At 36.7% G+C, this 25,737-nt stretch overlaps 1 protein-coding gene across 1 annotated transcript; it reads left to right on the forward strand.

The window, feature by feature from the left end:
- On the forward strand, positions 1-25,059 carry b4galt1l (DP-Gal:betaGlcNAc beta 1,4- galactosyltransferase, polypeptide 1, like). The gene is made up of 6 exons (XM_066642793.1): positions 1-753; positions 4,392-4,627; positions 12,668-12,855; positions 17,203-17,325; positions 18,431-18,535; positions 22,448-25,059. Exons 1-6 carry the CDS (start codon positions 414-416, stop codon positions 22,581-22,583), a joined length of 1,128 nt encoding a protein of 375 aa, XP_066498890.1. The 5' UTR covers positions 1-413; the 3' UTR covers positions 22,584-25,059.
- Positions 25,060-25,737: the final 678 nt, after the last annotated feature.

The raw sequence follows: 25,737 nt of genomic DNA on the forward strand, positions 1-25,737 counted from the left end.
AGGAGCAAGTTTTTAAGGAAGAAGAAGAAGCGAAGCGAGTTTTACGAACCCGAACCGCGACACAGAAAGTGGAATATGTCGCGTAAAAGTTATTTTAAATACATTTTTAAAGCGTTTACTTCATAGTTTCGTTGTTTAATGTTATGTGGGGCGGGGGCGCACACAGTTTGAGGGGAAAGTATTTTAGGAGCTAACAGCTAACGAGCTAACGCCTCGGAGAAAGGACTCTTTATAACGTTTTATTTTTATCTTCAAACACGCAAATGGATTTAACGTGGAGTATTAATTAAAATGTTGGGACTATGCAGGAAAACGTTTAGAGACAACTAACTGTAAACGTAAAGGATTATTTAAGATCAGAAGTCGACTTTACTATCGTTTTATTTACTCTTCTCAAGTCTAACCTTGTAAAAATGCGGGATACCAGTGTGACCTTTAGTTTTCTTCACAGGACATGCACTCTGGTCGTGCTCCTGTGTTTTCTCCACATTTCTGTGACTGTGTTTTTTTATGTGAGGTCTCTGGACTTTAAACAAGCTTTTCTTGAGAACCAACAAATCCAGCAGCAGGACCAGAATAAGCTGACAACCTACGGACAAGGAGAAGGAGAAGGAGGAGAAGAAGAAAATGTCATCCCCACATTCCCTCTCACCCATTATAACACAGACAAAAAAACCATCGAAACCAAGAGCATCACCACTACTGAAAGCGTTAAAAAGCTAGAAAAATGCCCAGATCCCTCGCCTATACTTGGTAAGAGCCTTTTAAAATACTCTGTGCATTACGTTAATTTTGCCTTAAAAAAACAAGTCTGCATCTCACCATTTCAATTAATTTAATTGTGGCGTGGCTCTTTGAAAGAAATGAACATTTTCCCTTAGACAATTTGTAGAAAATTACTTGAAAAAATAGTAATTTGTCTCATAATACTGAGGTTAAGTCCTTTTTCATTTTTATGAGTAACAGACCTTGCTTATTATTTTTTCCCCATTAGATGTGGTGTATAAATCTTAAAGGTTTTTGGTTTGGATCTGTGTTTATATAGAAAATAATTCAACAATAATTATGGATTGTTATCATGGAGTGTATGCCAACATTTGTTTCCTGTGTTTGTTGAGAGCCCTTTAAACCCCCCTGTGTGTGACCATGCCCTGACAGAAACCAAGTTTGAATATTCTGAACATGTTGTTTAGCTGTGACGTGGCTCTGTGGATGTAGCTGACATTTCCTTCTTTAGAACTTTTGATGAGATCATCTTGGAAACTTAGTCATTTATTATTTCCTAATCATTAGAATGTTTCTTGTATTTATGATTTCATTGTCACAGTATTTTGAGCTGCCATCTCCTATTACTGAGCTCCATTACTCTCATCGTTATTATATGTCAGTTCCTTCTGATTTATTATATGATTGTATTATTTTCCAGGCAGAAATGGGCCTCCATATGGATTTGTGATTTTGGTTTTTATCTTTAGCTAGTCTGTATAGCTGAAGAATCCAGTTTCTGACTGTAGGAGAAGGAAGTGTATCCACTTTATAAGTACTAACTATGACAGGTTTCTCATAATTACTACGATCTTTTGATATGAGGAAATCCTGTCATTTCACATTATTATGAGGAAGTGAATGATTCAATCAACAGTGTAAATAAAAAAGATTTTCATTGACATCTTTGTTTAAATTGTAGGTTAAGGAAACTGAGATCTTAATTTTTCACTCTTATGAAATACTGACATACTTAAGAGACACTCAAGTCATTAAGCCATAATTATGAGAATGTAATCTCCTGTCTTCTGTAATTATTATACATATTAATTATGGGGATTATACTTTGTCTGGACCTAATAGTCCAGGACCTAACACTTTTTCAGGGTGTTTTGTTTGTAAGTATGGACTGACCAGACACTGAAGTCAGAAGCCAATTTGTGAAGCTTCTTGTGAAAACAATTATTCTAAATACCTGCGTATAGTGTTACAAATAGAGCATAATTACACCTGCTTTAAAACTTCTGAACGTACTGGCGTGCTCCGTATCATATATTGAGAAAGTAGTCCACTCAATATTCACTTTGCAATCAATGCAAAACCTCAGTTTTGCAGATTTGGTTTTAATAAGACGTTTTCTCTATCTCTGATATGATATGATATGCTTTAATGTTTTAATGGGATGCAACCAAATTCATTTAGGTAATAGTGTTATTTGTTTAGCTATCTTCCGTACATCTGTTTGCTAGTGTAGTCATGGATCCCAGGCTCTCATTTCCATATTTGTACTGTACAGAATTATGTTTATGCAGCTGGGCTCTCTTCAAGCAGGCTGGGCTTCATCTTCATTTTTTCTTTTTCTTATTTGATATCAGGGCCTTTCTTGCGGAAGATACCAAAGGCATTTTGAAACATTTGTGAAGTAAGGGCCACTCTGTGAATGATCAATAATTCAGTATTCAGAGTTCAGTATTGTATCTCTGCGAAGTGAATTTGAAAGTTATATAATTATAGCCTATACTTTTTAAATGTTAAATTAGGTGGTATAGACGACTGCATTTGAGTACCAACACTGTGCAGGTAGTTTAGCTAGCATTTACCTGCATAACTTAGGTTTATGAGGTTCACCTCATAAAATGGCTGTTGAGTCTAAGAACAAGGTAGGTGTGTTCTGACAGTGGCAGTGTTTGTCCACAACATGTCTGTCTGCAAATGATATCTGGATAGCGTGCTGTAGAGTTGGGCAGTTTGTCATTATTTTATTGGGATTGTCATAATATGCAATACTATGCAAGTCATAGTCTAGTCTAGATTATTTTTTACTATAATTTATCATCTTAATAAATATAGTGCTTATGTAAATGTATATATAATAACAGTAAATACAGAAATATGATTAAAGTTTCATATTAATGTTTTTTTTTTAAAAAGTAGTATCTGTGAGCGAGTGAGAAGAACAAAGTTTGTTTACAGACGTTCTCTTTCTCTAAAACTAGGGATTAGATGATAACCTTAAATAATACTGGACTGCCACAAGAAGAGACTCGGGAAGGGTTAAACCAACACATTCACACACAGCATAAAACAAGTTGCTTTAATAATGGTATTGATTTTTATTCTAGTATTAGGCTAGGTTTATTTTTAGCAGTAAGTTCTTACTACTCAGGTAAACGGGTTTTAAAATCTCTCAGGTGCTCTACTGTAATTTTCTGAACCCCAAACATCATTAGTCTTAATTAAATGATACATTGCCGTGCAGTAGGTGAAATGATGAATAAATCTTTCTGGTGAAGTATTCTTTTTCCAGATTGCATATCATATACCAGAGGAAATAATTATTACTGTGATCTTCAACAGCAGCGTTTGGGTTCATTTGTTTAGCACTGTAAGTTGGTCCATCTTATTGATTAGATGATTGATTAGTGAAAATTGTTTAGCAGTTTGCAGACATTGATTCTGAGTTGCTATTCACAGTGTTGCCTGTATGTGAAGACATTAATCAAGTTATGTTATCTTTTGGTTCCAGCTAGCTGAATTCTTCAGATTCACATACACTTAACTAAGAAGTGTTTCTTTCTTTGTTTCCAAATTACACAGAGATTCTTGAGGAATCCTGCTTTTCAACATTTGGAGGTTTATCTGCCATGAGCAGAGCAAGAGAGCATAGCATGTCAGACACACCCTTTTTGTTTTTTTTTTATCATTTAATGACTCCTGGGATTCGTAAACACATTAGACAAGTATCCAGCATGCAAACAGATTGGAGAGCATTAGCTGATGAGGAACCCTCTGCATCTAAAATCATGAACATCGGGTTTCTTTTGAGATGCGTGTATGGCCTTCATACATTTATATTAATTTAAATGATAATGCTAAAATTAAATGGCTTGTTTCAAAATTCTTTAATCTAGGTCTTGAAAGTCTCAAAGTATGTCTGTTTACATGAGACTAAAAAGGCTGCATAGGAAAAAAGTATTAATCCAAAGCCTAATTAATAGGGGTGTTTTCCTGAGAGGGATTAAATCTAGTCCAATGGAAAATCACTGTTCAAAATGCTGTGTTGTCACAGACTAGGCTTAATTGCTGTCTGGGAAACTACCGCAAAGTGTTTTATCAAGTGGTTATTATTACAACACATGCTTAACTAAACAGTGAAATCAAAACTTCAGCAGACATACAGCTTTTAAATATAGGCTTGATGGGATATTATTTGTTATTGTTCCAGTTTAACAGACGGGAGAAAAAGTACAGAATCAGGTATCATGAAACCTTGTTATATTTTTCCCCCATCACTCACCTAGGTAAAACACTGAGGTGTTGTTACTGTTATGTATAGAAAAACTTCTTCTCTTTTGTTGTGTAAACAGAATAAATTGAGATGGTGTTTTTTGTTTGTGGTGGAACAGTGGGTCCACTCCGGGTTGAGTTTTCCAATCCGGTCAGCCTGGATCAGGTGAGGGAAGAGAACCCAGCACTGCAGGAGGGAGGTCGCTACAAGCCCAAAGACTGCATCGCTCTGCAGAAGGTAGCCATCATTATCCCCTTCCGCAACAGAGACGAGCACCTCAAGTTCTGGCTCTACTACCTTCACCCCATCCTGCAGCGTCAACAGCTCGACTATGGGGTTTACATCATCCACCAAGTAAGTGTTGTTTCACACCTGCCTTTAAGGCATAGCAAATGAGCCTTTTCCTTTTATTTTGGTCAATTTTGATGAGTTTGTGTATTGCACCAGTGATTAGTAATCATGGTTCATGGAAGGCCTTCTTCCAATTGAACTGGATTTCAGAATTGCATTTTTATGGTGTTTTTCTCCAAATCAAGCAGCTCATTATATCTATTTTATCATTATTGTGATGCAGTTAATTATGAGATAATAATCTGCATACCTGATAGTTTTATATTAAATTCTCAGTCACAAAACAATTATAATCACCGCGACCCTGAAATGGAGAAGCGGAGAAGAAAATGATGATGATGAAAACAATTATAATGGGTGTGCTCCGGTTTGGTTGGAATGAAAACCTGTACCTATAACAGGTATAACAGGTTGTGGGTATGAAAAATGTTTCCTAAAAATGCCAAGATTGTGGAGAAATATTTTATCTTTGTTAGTTTGTCTCTGAGTTGGGCAATAGTGTGTTTTTGACCTTAGGGAATTAGATATTTTAGTGGCAGTAAGAATAATTATAGGTTGTCACTGTACATTGTTTAGAAAATGGCATGGTATTAACACAAGTGTACTTAACAAATGTACATAAAATAAAAAGCCAGATTCAAACTTTTACTGAGCTTGTTCATAACAATAATTAGTGCATAATAAAAATATTAGTTACATAGTAATAAGTAGCCGATTGTTGAGTTTCTTTTATTCATTAAAAAAGTATATGGATAAGTCAGAAAATTTTAAAATTTTATATATCCTCACAATATTTAACCAGTCCATTTATTTCTCTGCTCTTGCGTTAGTTTCATGCTCTATAAGCTTGTTTATTTTTCCACATGTTCATAATCTTCAGGTAAATCACAAAAATGTGATGTTTGGGGGTTGTGCTAATGCTCTCAAAAAGTGATTTTTCCATAAAATGTCCTCTGTAAGCAAGTGAAAGCCATGCAGCCTGCTGAGCCAGAATGTACTGTCCTGAGGGAGAACTATCAACTTGCTACAGTGTAAAAGTGTGTGTGCATTCATTGCCATTCCGTTCGGGATCTGTCTGTCACGATAAGACTCAGGTCACACCCCAATGTTGCTTACTCTCAAGATTGAGCATTTGTGTTCTGCAAGGTTCTGCAAGACGCGCTGTTGTTTAAGGGCAAGGGTGCCCTGTCACCCCAGGTTGCAATTTCAGTGGTTGCTCCTGTGACAAGAGCGAATGTGCTTGCGTTATCACAGATACAGCACCCCAGACTTCCTGGAAGAACTCAAAAAGGGGCTGCTTTAACAAAGTCAACTTAATCTGAAGAAACAGAACAACCTTGTTATTAGTCAAGGAGGCGTCTCATTGTATAGCTTGAGGGAAAAACATCATCTCACCAGTGGTCTTATTTGATCTGAGTTTGCTCTGTTGGTAAAGCATCATTCCATCAAACTGGACAGACTCAGACTTCAGGACTTGCAACTCCAGATTGGAGTTGTAGTTGCCAAAGTGGTCTCTTTCCAGTTTCCGAGATCCTCAGTGTTCAGGGACTACTTGGTGGCACAAGCAGACCAGTGGTCCCCCCAGTGACTTTAAAGCATTATTCAGTTTACTTAGTCTCACCAATTGTAATTAATACCATTTTCACAGGCTCCCAGTGGTGACTGAACATATCTGTTGTTGTACACTCTCAGAAGAATTGTCACTGAGGTGGTACCTTTTACTGTCACTGTGGTGGTACCCTAAAAGTTACATATTCAGCACATTTAGTTAGGGAACATACACTAGGGTACAATTACAGTAGTATTTGTTTATTTTTAAGCTGTGTAGATTTCATACTCCCCATTTAATGTCCAGAATTTTATACTTTTTATTTTACACAGTTCTATAATGAAAATTTACCAATAGTCACCTCACCTTTTTTGCCGGACCGCCTACTGGGCCAACCTAGAAGAGACATTTTCCCTTACTGACTGACTGACCTACTTCTAATGATGAAACGCACATGCGCGAGTAGTAACACAGAGAGGACGACTGCTTAGTTTGTCTTCTTTCAGGTGAATGTGTGTCTTTGCCTGGAATGTTGTAAAGGGAAGTGGCTGTGAGACATTTTGTGGTGTTGGTGTAGTTATAAAACTCCATATAGCTGCACATAGCCACATTAAATCTTCACTTGCTGTACTGTAACTGCACACAGGCCCTTCCTATTTAGAGAATATATTTTGGCTGTAGCAGACAGATCAAGTTGAACTGTACCTGCAAAATATAATTGAGGTGAGCGAAGACATCAGGTGCTTACAATACTTAGGTGTTCTAATAGTTTAGAATCAGAAACATTCATTTTGTGTGTTCATGCACGTGGCTGCATTTCAACAAATAACTGGTCTTGCTTTTTGATCATAATCATATATTGAACTCTTAGTTACGGCTGATAAATTTTCTGAAAAAATAAAGTTCTGCACCTTCTTACTTAGTTGACTTGCTGTTTGTTTTAAGTTGAGCAAATTTTGTTGTAGAATATTGGTCTAATTTTATGACAAATATTGGACTGTCTATTCTTTGCTTGGGTTTCAGAGTAAACAAGTATTCTGTATTTGCATATTCATTATGCCTGTTGTTTGGGCAAACTTTGAGCGTCCCCTTGACTGTAATGCTCATCCTAACAATCTCTGCCCCTGGAATTCTTTGCTCCAAATCTTAAACAACCAGCCAGAATTTTAGAGCACTTTTTATTATATCCTTCCAACTGAAGTAACACCTGTACTGGCTGTACTAAAAGTATATTTTTTTAATTCCTGCATTTATCAGTCATACACTTCATATTTTGTGTAAAACACAATCACATAATAAAAAATACATGTAAACAAAGACATTGATATGAAAAACCAAAGCTTCTCCAGACCTTCCAATGACAAGGGTATGTATTATGGACTTTCCTGTTTTTGAAATGCCAGAAACACCTCTGTGACAATGGCTACAGAGCTAATGGTGGTCTGGCTAATCTAGGCTTGCGGCATGCCTAGTCTTGTTTCTGAGAGTGTAGGTCTTCTCACTGCTTCCCTGATGTCTGGAATTCAAACACCAGGCAAGCTGGTGCATGCTCAGTGTGAGCTGCCATTAAGGGTGTACTCACAGTAGGCCGTCCATAGAATTCACAGGCATGTTTGACCCCACAAAGTCAAATTTGTTTGCCTGGGGTGATCGCTCTGTATAGTGCCTTTCCTAAAGCGGCCTTGGGCATAGTTTAGTTGGACTTAGGCACATTGTGTCAGTGTGATCGCTAACTTGAATGTGATGTCAGTGACGTGGTGCTCACTGTAAATAAACCTTATTAGCAAACTGATGATAATTTCCTGGAATAGTTTGCCAAGTTTATTGGTAAATTTGCAACCATTTGACTCTATAAATATTTTCATATATGTGTAGTGAGGTTAAAGGATAATTGCTGATTTGCATAATTAATAAACCTATAAGGCATGTGAGACACTTGATAAAACAACTCCAAATAAAGGACCATCGTGAACTGCATAGTGCTGCGCAGAAGAGAATTTATTCAAAATAAAAGACACAGCCTTTTCACATAAGTAAGAAAACCCCTGATGTATTTTTTCTTTTTTTTTTTGTGTGTGTTTACGTTTGCTATATATTTTATGAGGGTTGTACCGATTCAGCTCAAATACCCATGAACATCGATGAGAAGATATGGCCATGTGTTCTTAATGTGGGTGGCATGTAAATATGTTATGATAACAAAGAAAAAGAAATATGCTGTGCAAAGCTTATCTCTGCTACCCTTTGCATGTTGCCAAATGAAATTAAGTAATTCTATGTGGATCAAATTTACATAACCATTTCTCCTGCGTCAGTGACAGTGGTATATGTGCCACTGCTTGAGGTAACATTTTCTTTAGTTGCTGCTAAGTTGGAAAGACAGTCTCCCAACTAATTAATTAGATCTGAACAAATTTACATTGTCTGTTGAATGTTAAATAAAATGTTATTAGTATTACTGTATCACTTTAGTAAAACTTTAGTAAAAATATAACTGTTTATAGTCTAATTTGAAACGATGACAACTGTCGTCAAGCTATTTTCAGGTGATTTACATGCACCCATCGAACACATAATATGCTTTTCTGTAATAAATGTATTTTTCCAGTGGTTTAGTTCACAAATAACTTGTTGTCAGTGGCTGTTTCTAATATGGACTTTCAGTAACATGCAGTACCTGATACTTGTATAGGGCCATATCTCACACCTACTATGGATCACGTATCTTATTACTGTCTTTCACACATTCAAAGGCAACTTGGCTTTTAAAATAGGAAAATGCATTTTTCTTACTGTATTTCTAATAGAACAACAATAGCCAGCACTGTTTTGTTTTCCAGCTTCAATGTTGGATTGAAGGCCTTCACTGTCAAGTTCCAATCACAAAACCCTATTGTCCATTCTGACCAGGGCTGTTTGTTTTTTTTCCCATTAAGGCAGATGGTTGGAGTAGATTTGACTTGCAACTTAAAACAAATTTTCTTTAGTTTGCTGCATGAGTTGGTCACAGAGATCTGTGATTTTGCTGCAATAGGGAAATACCAGATAATAGGGCTTCTGTATCCTGCTCTACACATTACACTTTGGTCTCTTGTAGGTGGTTTTCCATGCAAGGTTTAATCAAGTTCTAGCATACGGTTCAACCTTAGTGGGTTTTTGAATTTAATGTAACAATACGTGTCTCTGTTAGCCATCTCCACCTAAGCCAGCATTTGCATGGCTACATTTCTTCACTTTACCCGAGTATATAAATTCAGCAGCACTAGATACTAATTTTGATGAATGATAGTTGTATTACATTACTATTACATTTATATAGCTCTTTTTAAATCATATTTGAACAATATTTATTAGTAAATGTTACTAATGCTAGATTTAATTTGCCGGTCACTACTAGCCTTTCAGTGAACTTGGGTATCTGGCCTCACAAAAGATCAACTTATTTCTCTCCATTTCTTTCTTCTCTGAATGTTATCTTTATGTGGTTCTCTTCTCACTCTGCTCTCACATTTTGTCTCTCGCTCTTTTTGCCACCCCTCCTTACCTTTCTACTTTGCTTCCCCCTCTTCCCTTCTGTCCTACCCCCTCGACTTGTCTTCCACTTCCTGACCAAACTGCCAGTCTTTTGCATGTCTGATGGCTTGCACACGGCTCTTGCAGCAGGGGAAAAAAGGTGAGAACGTCTTCTCTCTTTCTCTGGCCAATCACAAGCTGCTTCAGGGAATTAAGTTTTACTCCCTCTAATTTCAGTGTTTCACGTTTCTCTCTTTTTTTTTTTATTTTCTTTTTTTTATCAATTATCAAGTCCTGAGTTCTATGTGATCTCTTGTTGAATAGTTTCTAAAGGTAATTTATTATTTATTTGGCACCCCAGATTTAAGAAAACCTTTTAAGAACTTAGAGAATTGAAGCTCTTGTTAACTCACTGTAAAATATATCCTTAACTCAGAATGATCTGTTCATTCTACAGTACATTTATTAGTCAGGTGTGTGGATGGCAGAATGACGCACCAGAGTGATAATCAGATAAGGCCAGAGATGTCCATTCAGGAGCTCTGTCTTGCATACATTAATCCATCTAAATTTAGTTGCTTTGGTTATCTTTGAAGGAGCCCCTTTCCTGAAAGCCTAGGCCTTGCCTCCAGGGCCAGCTGAGGATGTCCCTCTTTCTACAAAGGACAATCACAGATTCCTGCCTTTGGGGACCACAGATTTAATTTCCCCTTTTACTAAAAGAATGCTTTTTCTGCTGTCTACTTGGCATGAAGAGCGGTTAACAGATAGCCCCATAGCCCTGGAGACGCTTCATCTGTAGATATCACAGAAAGTCTCAGATCCTACCTTTATGCTAGCCAAAATAAAAAAAGTGGACTGCAGAGTCATCCAGCACTCCAGACACTAAAGAACAGGGAAGGGAGAGGCCTAGAAGTGAACAAGTCCTGAATGAGCACCTGATATGGTAAGAGTCCCACTCAACAAAAGGGAGAACCCTATCCAGTACATTAATTCCATTGTAACCATAGGGGATTCGGAATCTGCTTTACTCCAATTGTTTAATTAAAAACCTTTGTAGCTGAAGCAGGTAACATTGGCTCTTCCAGTTGTAAAACAGAGGTTTGTGCTAGATAAGTTTTAATTTATTTAGTCAGACTTTCAAAAGAAAACTGAAAAGATCTTCTGCTGTTTCATACTAGGGACGTTTACCTGGTGGTTAATATAATCATATGTCACTTCTATATTGATCTATGTCGGCCTGACTGGTAGTAGTTTACATACACACCATTTAGCTGGATTACAAGCGGTGTTTCTTTGCTTAAGGCATCACAGGACCACAAAGCTGATCCCAGAACAGTTATTTGGAGAAATATTAGAATTATAATAGGGCCAAACTGAGAAAGATCTGATCCATGTACGTTTCCTCTGCCTTGGTTTAGTCTGACAGTCATTTACGTAGTCTGATTGTTTGGATTGGCTGAATGCATTGGGTCAGGAGTGGGCTGTGGCTGTCACTGGAGACACAGATAGACACTAAAAGGCTACAAAGTGAGCATTTTCTGTTTTAAATATGGAAACTTCAATGTGACCAACTCAAGGTAATGTCATTAATAACCTGGCACAATTATGGCTTCCCTCAGTTGTTTTTTGTTTGTTTTGTTTTAGTTTGTTAATTACCATATTTTACAATCCCTTGACCTGATGACAGTGAAACTATTTGTTGTGGGCGATATGGTCCTAAAATAATATCACGATATATCAGGGTATTTTGGGGCTAACAGTATTCTTGGCAATATGAAAAAAACATTGAAAATAATTGTATTATTTCAAGAACACACTATTATAACAAAATTATAAATGTTATATTAATATTAATTACATTGAATTAATAGTATATTTAATTTCTTATTTAAATTATATTAAATTTTATTTTAGTACAAATCAAACAGTTTTAAACATTCAGAAGAAACAAATGTGTAAACATTTGCTTTTTTTATAAACAACCATAACTTACCAAGATTCTGACATTGTATAAAAAATATTTATTGATATTTTATATGTTTATATGTACGCCATATTACATGTAACCGCATGAAATCATTATGTAAATAAGTCAGAATATCACAATAATTACAAAATTGTTTCCTTTATCGTTTAAAAACATTTTTCTTGTTTAGTGTACTGTTAATTGAAACTGGTCCAACTGGTCCATGGACTGGTCTAGCCCAGTGTGCTAGTAGATAATATCTGTGCCAAAATTTTCCTCGTGTTGGTATAAGTGTTTCCTTCTTGTTGCTTTACATTATCACATAATTCTGTGTTCATTTCAAAATGTAAAAAGACACAATTAAATTGAACATCTAAAGGTTTTTATATGGCACTTCTAGGCAATTTCCCAAATAATTTGTAAATATTTAAAGCTGCCTCATTAGGTGTACCCTGTTCATTCAAACACCAAACACATTTATTTGTTGATATTAGGACTACGATTTGATTAATTAATCTATTATTATTTTGTTTGTTCATCTTCCTGTGATAACTCATAGTTTTTGTGTGAGATCTTACCTTTTATGGTGCAATAGAAGCCACATTTCCACAGTGGAAAATACTCTGTCAAAATGATTGTACGGAGTATTATAGAGGGCTTTTTTTTCTCTGACTTAAACAACATCAACATATTCTCATCATTGACACAATCACTTATTGCTTCCGTTTTATGCCCTCTTGCATAAAGCATCTTAGTTATTTATTTTAAATTAAATTCTGGGTAGATAAGTTGTAATCTCTCAGTTTTAATTTTGCAGAAATTCTGAAATTTAAATTGGGATGTAAATCTTTATTTGGAGTTATTATATTTTTCACTTATTTTTCTGATTAGTTATTTCACAGTTACTTAAGGTAAAATGGAAAAAATACTAAAATTAACTTAAAGATTGTTTATACTAGTGTCCACTTATTGTCCTTATATATGAATAATCAGTGCTGCTTTTTTTGGGCAGGATGGAGATGAGACCTTTAACCGGGCCAAACTTCTGAATGTGGGCTACACAGAGGCACTTAAAGAGTATGATTACGAGTGCTTCGTCTTCAGTGACGTGGATCTGATTCCCATGGATGATCGCAACACCTACAAGTGTTTCAGCCAGCCAAGGCACTTATCAGTGTCCATGGACAAGTTTGGTTTCAGGTAACTGATCATGGCTTTATGAAGATAACGCACATGAAAACATTAAATAATTTAAGGAATGCACCAACATTGAACATTATCTGCAGCATCTGGTAATCTGGCTATCGGGAGTGTTTCCTTTTCAGTAAAACACTGGCCAGTCCTGTTTTGTCAGATATACTTTCTTATCAGTGTACAAAGTTTTCAGGTGGTGGCTTCTGGAAATTGGTTTCATATGAGTTCCTTTTATGTCATCATTCCATGATGTTCATGCTTTATCCATCCCTACTATGCCTTATTTATTTTGCACTGGAATGCCAGCTTTGCTTTTTTCTCCCTGACCAAAAGACTCTATAGCATTTATCTAATGGGTTAGTAATTGTACTGAATGTATTGAATGCTTGGATGCTGAACATAAGTTCATATCTTAATTATTAGGTTGTTTTAATCATATATTTCAAGTCATCTATTTTTTGTCTTCTAGTGTGTCCTCTCAGGTGAGGTCTTATAACCTTATAGAAGCTACTCTAAATCATTTTATTCATCTTCTTTTCATTATAATTTTTCTGATTTCACAAATGTTCTGCAAATACTACTAAAAATTGTGCTAATTTTATTTCTAATTTTTACTCTGATTGTAAAGCAATTTCTGTGCAAGTTTTGTGTATAAAATGTATAGAAATGAGTAATAATAATAATAATAATAATGACAATAATATATTATTGTTTTTATTATTATTACTAATTTCTATACATTTTATACACAAAACTGAAATAATAATTTTTATTATTAAATTGATTTATATATATATATATTATCAATTATATATATAATATTAATATATAGTGTTATAATATTATACTTATTCTTTTTTTAAATTTTATTACATAATGTATTAAAGAGGAAGGCAGGATCAGAATGATCAAAATACTAGCACGTTTTGTTGTTGGTTAACATGGTTTTGGATAGTGGTTGTTGTTTTCAAACATCCCTTCCACCCCCTATGCTATGTCCACCAGACAGTGTTACTGGTGCATGGAGGGATTTTGCGTGTCTATGTGTGTTGAAGTATATTAAACCGTTTTCACATATGAACATATGGAAAATGTCGTGAGAATCAGGAAATGTTCTGTGTGGTTTAGGAAAGGGCACCTGTAAATTATCTGCTCTGTTTACACATGGTCTTATTCACTCGGAGTTTTGTACTGGGGAGCTGGCAAATAATGACTGGTACAAATGATTCAAATATTTGCATTTACACTTCCGGCTCCTAGGGGTAATCTCCAGAAAGGTCCTGGGTTACGCTGTGTCTGAACGCATGTCTGAAATAGGATTAGTAAATACATAGTTAATGTATGACACTAAGTCATATATTGTGTTACTGGGAGATGTATTTAAATACATTTAAATTGTCTCTTGTATCACCATTATATGTAACAAAAGGAGTGTGTTAAAGCACTTGAACCGAATTTTTTCCCTTCTTTTTAAATAACATCGGTGAATGGCTTGTTCTTCTTGTTGTGTTTCAAAAGTATCTGGTTGTTATTCCTTAAACTGCCACACAACCAATAAGGTAGTCCTGAGAAAGACGTCAGATAAAATATTTGTAGAGACTGGTGCTGAATGTCTGTCAGACCATCTGGTTTAAGTTGTGAAATTTCTGTAGGGCTTACAGGTCAGTAATTACAATCATACACAAGATAAGATGTAAAATATTTTATGCCAGTTCATTAGAATTTCACATAGGTCCCGCCCCACTCTCTTTCTACCTGCAGCCACACAGTTCAATTGTTTAAATCCTACACCTATCCACTAAGGTTGCTGTGGCCATTTATGATCCGATCAGCAACCAGCTGCCCTTAACAACTATGGTTACTCATTGAGCCCAACACATGAGTACCCAGACCACCCACTGCATCACTAGCTCTTCAAAGGGATCATTAGTTGTCAGTGTTTTGCTGAATTAAGCCCATGACACCACCAGAAGACTCGAGAGTGTCTGGTGTCCCAGACTCACCCCACTCCAAGCTAGCTTTACAGTTCTATCTTACCCTTAAGCATCAACTATTCAGAAACCCCTGCCTTTTGTACTGACATATTGATTCATTTGTTTGTTTTCAAATAAACAGCAAATCACACTAAACAAACTGTTCTATACTCAAAGAACCTTTCTCCTTAGGGATAATGATTCTGTCTGCTCTTCTCCACTGTTTTGGAATTATCCCTGTCTTCCAAACTATGATCATCAACCTCCACAAAAATTTCAAGACCTCAGATGCATACTTGTACACCCGATATGACACACCATTAGGCCCTGGAGCAGAACCTGCCTTTGCATGACGCACCACATCTTTAACCTCACTCTGTTTTGGTGGGCTAACCTCCATTTGCCACTCTATTTCACTTAGTGCTGGAATATATTGCAGCAACTCTTGCTCTTTTGCTTTCTCCTCATCGGTATACACATTATTGAAATGCTCCTCTAATTCCCTCTTTCCAACTTTTAAACTCACAGATTTCTGTTTACCAAATGAGGTCTTCACAAAATTAAACTTAATCCTAGTACCTTAATGCCCTCTCTTTCCACTTCCCCTACTCGCCTCCACTGCCCTCCAGAGCCCTTAACTCCTGTATTAATTTATCCATTTCTACTTGCTGTCTTGGCTTTTCTTTTATTCTCTGCCCAATTCCTTTCTCTTTCACCCCTTATTTCACCCTCTCCTGCTCCCCATCATTCCTCTGGTTAACATCAGATTCACCCTCCTGTGCTGATATCCTGTGAACTGTGGTGAGTTAATCTGTCACTGGACTTAAACTGACTGATTTGAACAATCCCATAACAAGTATTGTTTAATGCCGGGCCCCTGTACTCCCCTCATCCAAGCACCTTCTCTTTTCCTGATGAATCCTCAGTCCCCTTACTACTGTCATATTTTCCTGTCCGCGTACACACGCCTGCAAACTCTTTCCTTCACCTACCACCCCAGTTGCCACTATGTTTATCTCCTTTCTCGTAGTCAAAGCCTTTCCATTGTCCATAGCCTTGTAATCCTCTTGTGAGTCATCTTCCTCCCCTGCTTTTGCAGGTTGCATCCACATGGTTGATTACACCATGGCTGCTGCTACTATGGGTTGCTAGCCCATGGCAGTCCCACAAGGATGTATTCCCCTCTGTCAGCTGTCTCTCCAAGCTGCCAATGTCTTTACCCTGTTGTCAGCTGCTCTGTTCACAACAGTCACTAGGTAACTAGGTAGGAAGCCATGCTCAATGCTCACTGCAGCATATAATGTAACTGGAACAGCCTTTATCTTCACAAATGGAAATAACTTTCTGTGGAAACATGAAACAATGAAAACAAGATAGTGCAGGTTCTTTAACAATGAGACATGAATAGGTAAATAATAAATTATCTTTTGGTGATTATGGTTGATTATGTAAACATGTGGAAATTCAAAAATGTATTTTCAAGTGATGTTAGGTTATCTAAAAACAACACCAGAAATAGAGTCTGCCTTTAATAAACAGGAAGATAAATGTGCCATTTTTGCAGATTGCCAAATATGTAGTTGTGGTATTTTGTAGTTATGCTATAGATGTAGATATGTAGATACCCGGAAGCATTGCCTTTGACAAAAGTGAACCCAGAACAGATTGTGAATGCACTAGTACAGCTTATTTCCAGGTTAGGTATACCCAAATAAATCTAAACAGGCTAAGGCACAAACTTGCTCCCTAAATATGTTGATGAAACAGGGATAGGTTTGGATATAGCTCCCTTATATGAAGTTTGCTTTTCGCCTCTTCAGCACCTGTGTAGGAGACAACCTGGTGAAAAAGCACTTATCTTCAGGCCGATGTCATACACCAGCTTGCTGACAAAGTGGCAGGGCTCATGTGGTGAAGGGAAGGGTCAAACATCCCATATATGAGCTCATCCTACAGGACAAAGAAAAGACTCCAGAGCCAGACAGTGTTTAGAGTGCAGAATAGAGTGTACCATTTTTTGACCATGCTTTTTGACCTTAAATTATCCAGCCAAGCAGCAAAACTGATTGAACTTACACAAAAGGAAAAACCTCAGAGAAGAAAAGGGACTGTCGTACGAACAGCAGTGTTTTAGGACTTGAAAGACTGCTTATGACCTGAACCATAAATACATAGTCCTGACTTTTTAAAGTTTGTTGCATCAGGCAGAAAACCTCTGTGTATCATCAGGAGAAAAACGAAACTTCCACTCAGTGTAAAGCAGGTGGCATTCTCAAACACAAAGCAAATTCAAAAACGGATCAGTGGTTTTGTTTTGAGAGGAAATTTTGTTAAAAAAAAAATAGCACAAACAAACACGCTCTGCTGTTGTTTTCTTCAGGTTGCCGTATAACCAATACTTTGGGGGAGTGTCCTCCATGAGCAAGGAACAGTTTCTGAAAATCAATGGCTTTCCAAACAACTACTGGGGCTGGGGAGGAGAGGATGATGATATCTACAACAGGTCGGTGAACCACCTACACACATGAAGTCAATGAACATTCAGACACAGAAAACAAAGCAGTGGGGTGTGTCTCAATCTGAGGCAATCTGACTAAGACAAAAACTGTAGTGTAGGTTTTACTTTTATTTTGTGGTAAGTATCAACAACATCATCATCATTTAGAAACCTTAGAAGGCATGTGTACACAACATTTATGAACAAAACAGTTGCTTTGTTAAAACTGACTTTTCTTAAAGATAGTTCTGACTTGTAAGGCAAAAGACTATCAAATTAACATCTTTACATAACACATGGGTTAAAGCTCTCTAACACAGTGTAGGTCCGGGTCATTTTAGATATTAAAAAATAAATAAATAAAAAAAGTAAATATATATATATATATGAGCAAAGACAAATTGATGCATGGGTTGTTGGTTGTTCATTATGGCTTTGAAATTTGGGCTTGGGCTTGGGTAAAATTCTTAGACTATGTTTCCTGAAGAAAAGGTGAGTAGATAAACCTTTTTCCCAACATTTTGACCTTTCAGTATAACATGAGGATTCCCATTTAGAAATTAGGTGTTCTTATCTTTCTGAAATGAGTCATGATATGGCTCCATAGCCATCCATCATCCATCTGGCTTGTAGAACTCATTTTCATTAAATTAACAAAACATGACCAGACGAGTCCAAACACCCATACAAATTCTCACTCAAATTCCTACTACCATACTACTTTATTTGCATGAGCTTTATTTAGAGAGCGCTGCCAGTGTTGAGTCAGTGAATGCCTTTTTTCCCACAGTGTTGTTTTCTGGTTGTACGCTGGTGCTTGATGCAGTTTTCATGCAGCTGGGCCTGTTCACAACTGAATGTCAGCTGCAAATTAAACTGAGGCTTATAAGAAAACTTGTTTAGTCAAAACAATTTTTATGCTGAACTCTAAAAACAACTTTCAGCTTCTAGAAAGTACAGTGCAATTGATATACATTTATCCATTAAGGATGCTTCATTGTACTCACGTAGGGCATTGTACTCACGTATGTGTCACGTAGGGCATGTAGAAAAAACACAAAAACAGAAGAGTGGGTAATGAAAGCGACCTGTCTTACTATGTTTTTCACAGATTGAGCTTCAAAGGTATGTCAATATCAAGACCCGATGGGGTGATTGGGAAATGCCGGATGATACGTCATCAAAGGGACAAACAGAATGATCCTAATCCCCAGAGGTGAGGCATTCACTTCACCACTTCACTTAGCTTTCTGAGCTTTAAATGTGCTTGCGTTTGTTTTTCAAAAAAACTGTTAAAGGCTAAGCACCAGCAATATGAAAGTGTCAAACAAATAAATACAGTGGATTTCTAATTTGTGTTTATTGATAGTCAGAAAACATGTTATTTCTTACTAATTGAAGGAATATGGTTTAAAAGACCGTTGGTCCCTCCCACCCAACGGTGTTCGGAAACTCTAATAGGCGTCTTGAATGTGACGTAAATGGTGGACAACAAATCTAGAAGTTGTACTTAATTTAATGCGAAATGACGAAAAGGTGTGTTGTTTTTGGCTGCAATCATTCAATGTACAGTGGGACATCTGTGCACAAATGGCCCAAAGATCCCAAAATATCCAGAAAATTGACTAAATTTGTCAACTTTAAATGGGCACTTTGGAAAGGACCGTCCGCTCACTCCGTTATCTGTAGCTCATTTCACTGGCGCTTTTCCAACAATATGGGCATGTAAGGACACCAACGAAAGGTGTTCAAGAGCCTCTGTAACATGGAGGTAAACAGGGTAAGGACACTCACTTCGCCTGTTTTAGTTGGTGTTAGTTAACGTTAGCTTGACTCGCTAAACTCGGTGTCTCAGATTATACTCGGCTACGTAGCTGCATTACGGAGGTTTATAGTGTCGGATGAATTCGAGTTCGACTTCGATCACATTTACAAGAATAACGGTACCTCTACATTTGAGTTTAGCTTATTGCTAGGCTATTGTCATGAATAATGTTGGTTACTTAGCTAGATACTGTCATAACAGTCAGTCATAACGGTGTTTAACCGCGGCGTTGTTCAGCTGTTGTCCAACAGTTACATCACGGTAGCGTTTAAGAATTTCCGTAGCGAGCTCGGGTTTTTCCGTCAATTTAATAAAATTGTCAGTTTTAAAGCAAATTAAGCTGCTATTTTCATTTTAATTCATACTTATATATGTCAGTAACTAAAATAATGTGAAATATTCATGGAGGTCCATTAAGTGGTGCTTAGCCTTTAAAAGGAATTAGATAAACAGGTGGCTGTACAAAAAGCAAAGTATACCTAAGTAGCCTTCCCCAGTCATCTTATGCCTTTCACAGAAAAACAAACATTCAGCATATTTTGTGCTTATGTTACTATGTTAAAAGAGTGTGACCAAGGAAAAAACTAGCTACTTCTTCAACATAGCTGCAGGCTCATGGCAGTCAATGCAAATCTCAAGGGATAAAAAAAAGTGTGCTTTGCTGTCAGTGACATCACAGAAACTGGCAGATTTCAGCTGTAATTTTGCAGCATTCTGCCCAATGTTAATAACTAATACAGTCCTCCACATACTGCCAGCAAATGTAAGTATTTGTACAGTGTTCACATTAAGTTTGTACTTAGGGCTTTTTTTGTGTGTGTGTGTGTGTGTGTGCTCTGTTTGTTGTGTCAATGCTTAGAATACAATCCATGCTTTCTCCACCAGCGTTAGTTTGCTTTGCCAAGAGGGCAGTTAGTTGTACATGTATTTTATTTTAGGGAACCAGCATTCATTTAGATGTCACACATAATCTGTGTACGCAGGATAAACCAGAGTAACATTAAATGGAGGTTTATTTGATATAGAAAGAGGTTACATACATGGACGTTTTTGTCTCGGTTAGATTCAGAGATCATCAGATCAATTAATGTGGGCAGCTTTGTTGCTTATTCTAAGCAATGGATTTGTTTAACTGGAAATAGCAGTTACAGATAAAATCTATACACTTACTTGTTTGAATGAAGGCATAGTATTATGAACAATAGAGATGTGTGCTGATAAATTATGTGCTGAACATATCCTGTGACTTTTCAAATGAACACAGAAACAGAGATATCGGTGGCATGCTTTGATCAAAATATCACAAACAACACAGTTCTCAACCCTGTCTAAACAGTGGTGTGTTGGTAGGCACTTCAGATCCTCAAATGAATGTGGAAATGTACTGAATGAGTACTGTATTTCATAATATTTCCACTTGAAAGAGTTGCCAGGCGGCATATACTAGTATAACTCAAGCATAAGTAAGGTCAAGTGATTCATGATAACTTTTGAATAATAAATGCCCCTCCAAACATTGTCAATTTATATACTGGCCAAAGAGCCAGTAAGTTTACAACACTAAACATTCTGATTTGAACTCCCTCCATCCAGAAAATGAAGTTGCTGTATATATTCCTATGGCCCACACTGAGCATTGAGCATGATAAGCTTAAGCCCATGTGAAACTAGTCCAGAATGTCTTAATTTATTCCATGCTTTTCTATGGACATTATACATATGTTGAGTGCAAAAATTTACATTTTGTGTCCACAGTGGGTGCACCTTGAAGTAGATGTCTACAAGTTTTTGGACATAAAGTACAATACAAAGTGCAGCTAGACCATGTTTTTAAACCTCTTGCCATTTTTTTTCAGGAGACTTTATTTTGGTTGTTTTGAATAAACTTTTCAGGGATATTTTTCCACACCACTCAAGTTCAGGCTTAGAGGTCGATTGGTAATTCCTGCTTTCCGCAATCTTACCATTCCCAAAAACAAATGGACTCCACAGTCCACAAAGAGGCATAGGTGTTTTACATGAATATGTGAAAGAATCCGTAGGCATACTGTTTTGTTATTTGAATACTATATAACCTAGAAGTATAAATGGAAATTGTGGCTAGAGTTATAATTGGTTTTACACTGCAGAGAGTGTGGTTGGTGGTGTTCTGTGGCCAGACACCTTAAGACCAAAGGGAATTACTTAACTTCTGGAAAACACGGTTTGCCATTTTTAAATACAGCTTTCAATATAATATAGTAAATTCATCATGAAAAGGTGAATGAATGTTGTATGTGTGGTTCAGTGCTTTTTATTATGTAAAGAAACCAAAAAAAAGAGTGAATGTTGCACAAACATGTGAACAGTTGGATTGTTTCATAAATACATATCTGTTTAAAGCTGAAAATTTCCTGGAGAGTCACGTCCAGCTATTCTACAGGTGTTGTCCTTTCACAAATGTAACATCAGCCAGAGATTTTCTGTATCAGATAAGTCCTCACAACAGGAAATGTTCTGCATGGTTTAGGAATGAGGTGGCACCTGTCAATTCACAGAAATCTCTGCAAAATAACCCCAGCTTCATACGAGGGGACTGGCAGGATAATATCTGAGTAACGTCTGGCATGTCCAGCTTCTCTGGGTAAAGCTTATAGCTCCGGAAAACTTGTGTGCATGCCCGTATGTGTCTGAAAGGGGCTTAGGTTATAACTTTTGTATCTATGCGAATGTCAAAATAGACTCTTTGATCCCTGGTCAAAAAATTATTCAAATTTAAAATTGCTTTAATAAGAGCAACAACAATAATATATAATTTATTTCAGTGGTTAACATAGGTTATTTCACCTTGATTGCTATTTTCTGCAACTCTATTCTCCTCTGCTGCACATTACTACATTGTAAACATAAAAGCTGATGTATTTACAAGATTGAGAATAACTGAATATATAAGGCAATACCTGAATTTATAATTCTCAGAGTACAGCTAAAAATGGGTTAAGAAATTCCTTGGGTGTGTGCATGTATAGTTCTCAATTTAGTCTTCACAGTTTTATGTCTCTGAAATATATTAATCTGCAATGCAGTGAAGCATTTCTTGGCTTTCTAATGACTCAATACACTTTACATAAGTATAGACAACCTCAGGCCAGGCCAGGCCAAAAATCGTGAACTAAATAATTCCAAAAGCCACAACCTCTGTATTTTAATCTCAGAATTTCTGTTTTGCTTAAAAAATGAGTTTATAAAAAACAAATGTTAATTTTCAGTTTTCATTGCTCATGAGTCTTCATCTCTGTAAATCTGCCATTTTGTTTTTCTCAGATTTGACCGAATAGCTCACACGAGGGAGACCATGCACACAGACGGAATCAACTCTTTATCCTACAACGTGGTCAAAGTGGAGAAGGACCAGCTGTTCACCAAAATCACAGTGGATGTCGGCAAAGCACCAAAGTGACGGCCACTGCTATGAACACACCTTAGATGCAGTAACCAAATGTGCCTTTGACTTTACAGATTTCAGATTTGCGTTGAATTATATTTTTTGTCATAGACTTTATCTTTTGGAAGAGGAGTCTATATTTTTTAAAGACATTTTACATATATCTTGCCATCTTTGCACAACTGCGAGGGGGACAGAGGATGCGTGAATCTGTTTGCAGTGGAGGATTTCAAGTATGCCGAGGGCAGAGGGAAGTCTTCCCCCCCCCCTCACCAAACCGATGTGCTATTTACAAACTAAATAATACCCCTCCGCCACTGTTCGCCTTAGAGACTGCTGCTAAGGAAAGAGCATCTCTTGAGCCAGCTGTCAGATGTTATTTGCTGTTTTGGGTGCTCCTGCCCGTGGTGGGACAAATGAAGAAGAATGTATGCTTGCTGTGTGTGTTTGCGTTTTGGAGTTTAGCTTTAGTTCAAGTTGATTCAAGGCTGTGGAATGCTGATTGGACAGGTCAGATAAGTGGTTATCATTCATATTTCTTCCCCTGTTGTCTAGAATGCATGAACACTTCTTCATTCCAGTTGAATCCAGGTTCCCACTTTGGGCCAATGCCTACGTAGCCTTTCACCTTCCGCCTCTGAAACCAAAAATGAGCAAACCCCCGGCCATAACTCGTATTGTTTATTAATGTCTGAATGTATAAACCTGTTTTCGTTCCAAATACAAATAAATAGTAAAGATGTTTCTTACATATGTTCTAGAAAACCAAAGCTGAATTTTATGCACCCATTCTCCAGACACAGATCAAGTTTTATCTTTCTCTAATAGGGTTGTTAAAAAAATACGTCAGCGTTTTTCTGTTGAATCTCAGTTTTAAATAATGTTGTTATTACATTTGTTTCTTTTATAAGTTGAAGGTTTGAAGTAGTCTTTCAGAGATTCTAACAGCTGGAAAAGTACATGGCTGAAAAACCCTGGAATATTTCTTTAATTGCAAATCAGTGGCTAAATTTGTGTCTGCCAACCAGCCAGGATTTAAAAACAACATGCTCAGCCCCATTTTTGTACTTTGTCCTGTACTTCATTGATGTTGTGTCCAGTTTCCTTTTTTTTTTCTTTTCTTTTTTTCTTTTTTTTAAGCAAAATATTCTGAATGTACACCACTGATCTGTAAGAAAGCGCATACACATTTTATATATACACATATACACACACACACACCAACCAGCCATAACATTAAGACCACCTTCATTTTTCAGCTTCACTTAACATACAGGAACACTTTGTAGATCTGCCATTAGTTTATCTATTGTTCTGCACACTTATTGCCCTTTCACCCTGTTTTTTAAAGGGTAGGACCCCTACAGTGCACTCATGTTTTGGGTGGTGGATCATTCTTAGTTCTGCAGTGATGCTGACATAGTGGTGGTGTGGTGGATCAGACACAGCAGTGTTACTAGAGCTTTTAAACATGTTTCCCACTCACTGTCTACTCAATTAAACACACTTACTTTTTGGGTCCGTCTTTTGTATGTTTTGAACTGGGCAAACAAAATGTGTACAGAGCAGCAGATGCACTACAGTCTGTAAATGTAGACATACAAAGTGTTCCTGTATGGTCAGTGGAGCTGAGAAAATGGACAGCAAATGTTGTGATGAAGTGGTAGTGACATTATGACCGGACAATGTGTACATATATGCAGTTTACTTTTGTGGTGTGGGTGAAGGGCGGGGTAGGAATCAAAGCCATTAAGATTTTTAACAGTTTCATCAGTAGTTTAAATGTTGTTCTTGTTTGTGCTGGTTTGTCTTCAAAGACTATCGAAACTTGAAGTACCTGCTTACTCTGCATTTCTTTTTCCAAGTAATGAGGAAAACAAGTTCAGACTCGGTGAAACAAATGTACCATTTGATTCTTAGAGTTGCTGTTCCAGCTGTTGGTTGAGGTTTTTTTTTAAGAAGTTGGCATTCCATTTGTCAAATACAGGATGGTAAAGTCGCTCAAGACTTTTCTTTTTCGGAAAGGGTGTGTTTTTTGGTTTTGTTTTGGTTTGGGGCGGGAGGTTCAATGTGTGTTTTCATGTCAATGTTCAAATGCATTTTTGTTTTAAATCTTGTGCTTTCGATGTATTTTAGAAGTGCTATAACGTGAGAGCGCTGTCGTGTATAAAAACATCAGCTGTGACTGTTTTTTTTTTCTCCAGGAGAACAATTGCCAGGTTTTAGATTTGTATGGACAATGGCCTTTGATCAGTGCCAGCACATAATTACACTTCAGGGTTATGTCTGCAGTCGCAAAAGAAAAGCTGCCTTACCACCTGTTAAACTTTCCTCTTATTAGGGCTCTATCAGTTACATTCATCGTGCTTCAGTTTTATTTCCTACGGCAGATTTGTGTAGTGCTTTGTTTCTTCAGTGTCTTATTTGATTTCTGAAGCCTTTTACATTGTAATGCTGAAGATTCACCAATCATGATCCTGAATTATTAAAAATACATTTTGATTACATTTTTTCTGTTCGGTTCTGTTTAGATTATTCCATTATTGTCTCTCTCTCTCTCTCTCGCTCTCGCTCTCTCTCTCTCTCTCACACACACACACACACACACACACACAAATATACAGTGTGTGTCTATGATTGAAATATTGAGAGGAAAGTATCATTAAAATGTAAGTTTTATTTTTACATATCACAATTTTACATGAAGTGGATTTGTAGCTTTTATTTTTTCAAGTTACTAGTTTCAGGTAATTTTCCCATTCCTGATGTACTGATGATTCAGTTAATGACAGTTGACCAGTCATTTAAGGACCTGGTAAACAGTGTTTATGGCTTCAATATAAAAAAGTATTTAATTTAAAATGATTGATAGAGATAAGGCTAAGTCAGTGTGCTGCATAACCAGTTCAGAGTTAACATTTCCTTGTATTTTATTGTATTTAAAAAGAAATGTTCCAACTGATTAGCGTTCCTCTGTGTGCTGCATTATTATCGTTCTGTACCTAGTCAAAACAAAAAGCAGAATAGTGAGTGATTCCCCCTGTTTAGAAATGAAATACCAGACTTAAAACCTCTCAGAAACCAATGAGCACATGTTGAATTAAAAAAATAAGAACATTTTGTCTAAGAAAATATACATTTATTTAAAACTTCGTTGAAAGTCAGTTAT

The sequence above is a fragment of the Hoplias malabaricus genome, chromosome 13 (genome assembly GCF_029633855.1).
Source record: "Hoplias malabaricus isolate fHopMal1 chromosome 13, fHopMal1.hap1, whole genome shotgun sequence".
Classification (NCBI taxonomy): domain Eukaryota; kingdom Metazoa; phylum Chordata; class Actinopteri; order Characiformes; family Erythrinidae; genus Hoplias; species Hoplias malabaricus.

What these genes read in the sequence shown, in the direction of transcription:
- b4galt1l (XM_066642793.1), top strand. Translation starts at nt 414, where the DNA reads ATGCGGGATACCAGTGTGACCTTTAGTTTTCTTCACAGGACATGCACT. An exon ending in AGATCCCTCGCCTATACTTG is followed by an intron (nt 754 to 4,391) that starts GTAAGAGCCTTT and finishes GTGGTGGAACAG; the next exon opens with TGGGTCCACTCCGGGTTGAG. An exon ending in ATGGACAAGTTTGGTTTCAG is followed by an intron (nt 12,856 to 17,202) that starts GTAACTGATCAT and finishes TGTTTTCTTCAG; the next exon opens with GTTGCCGTATAACCAATACT.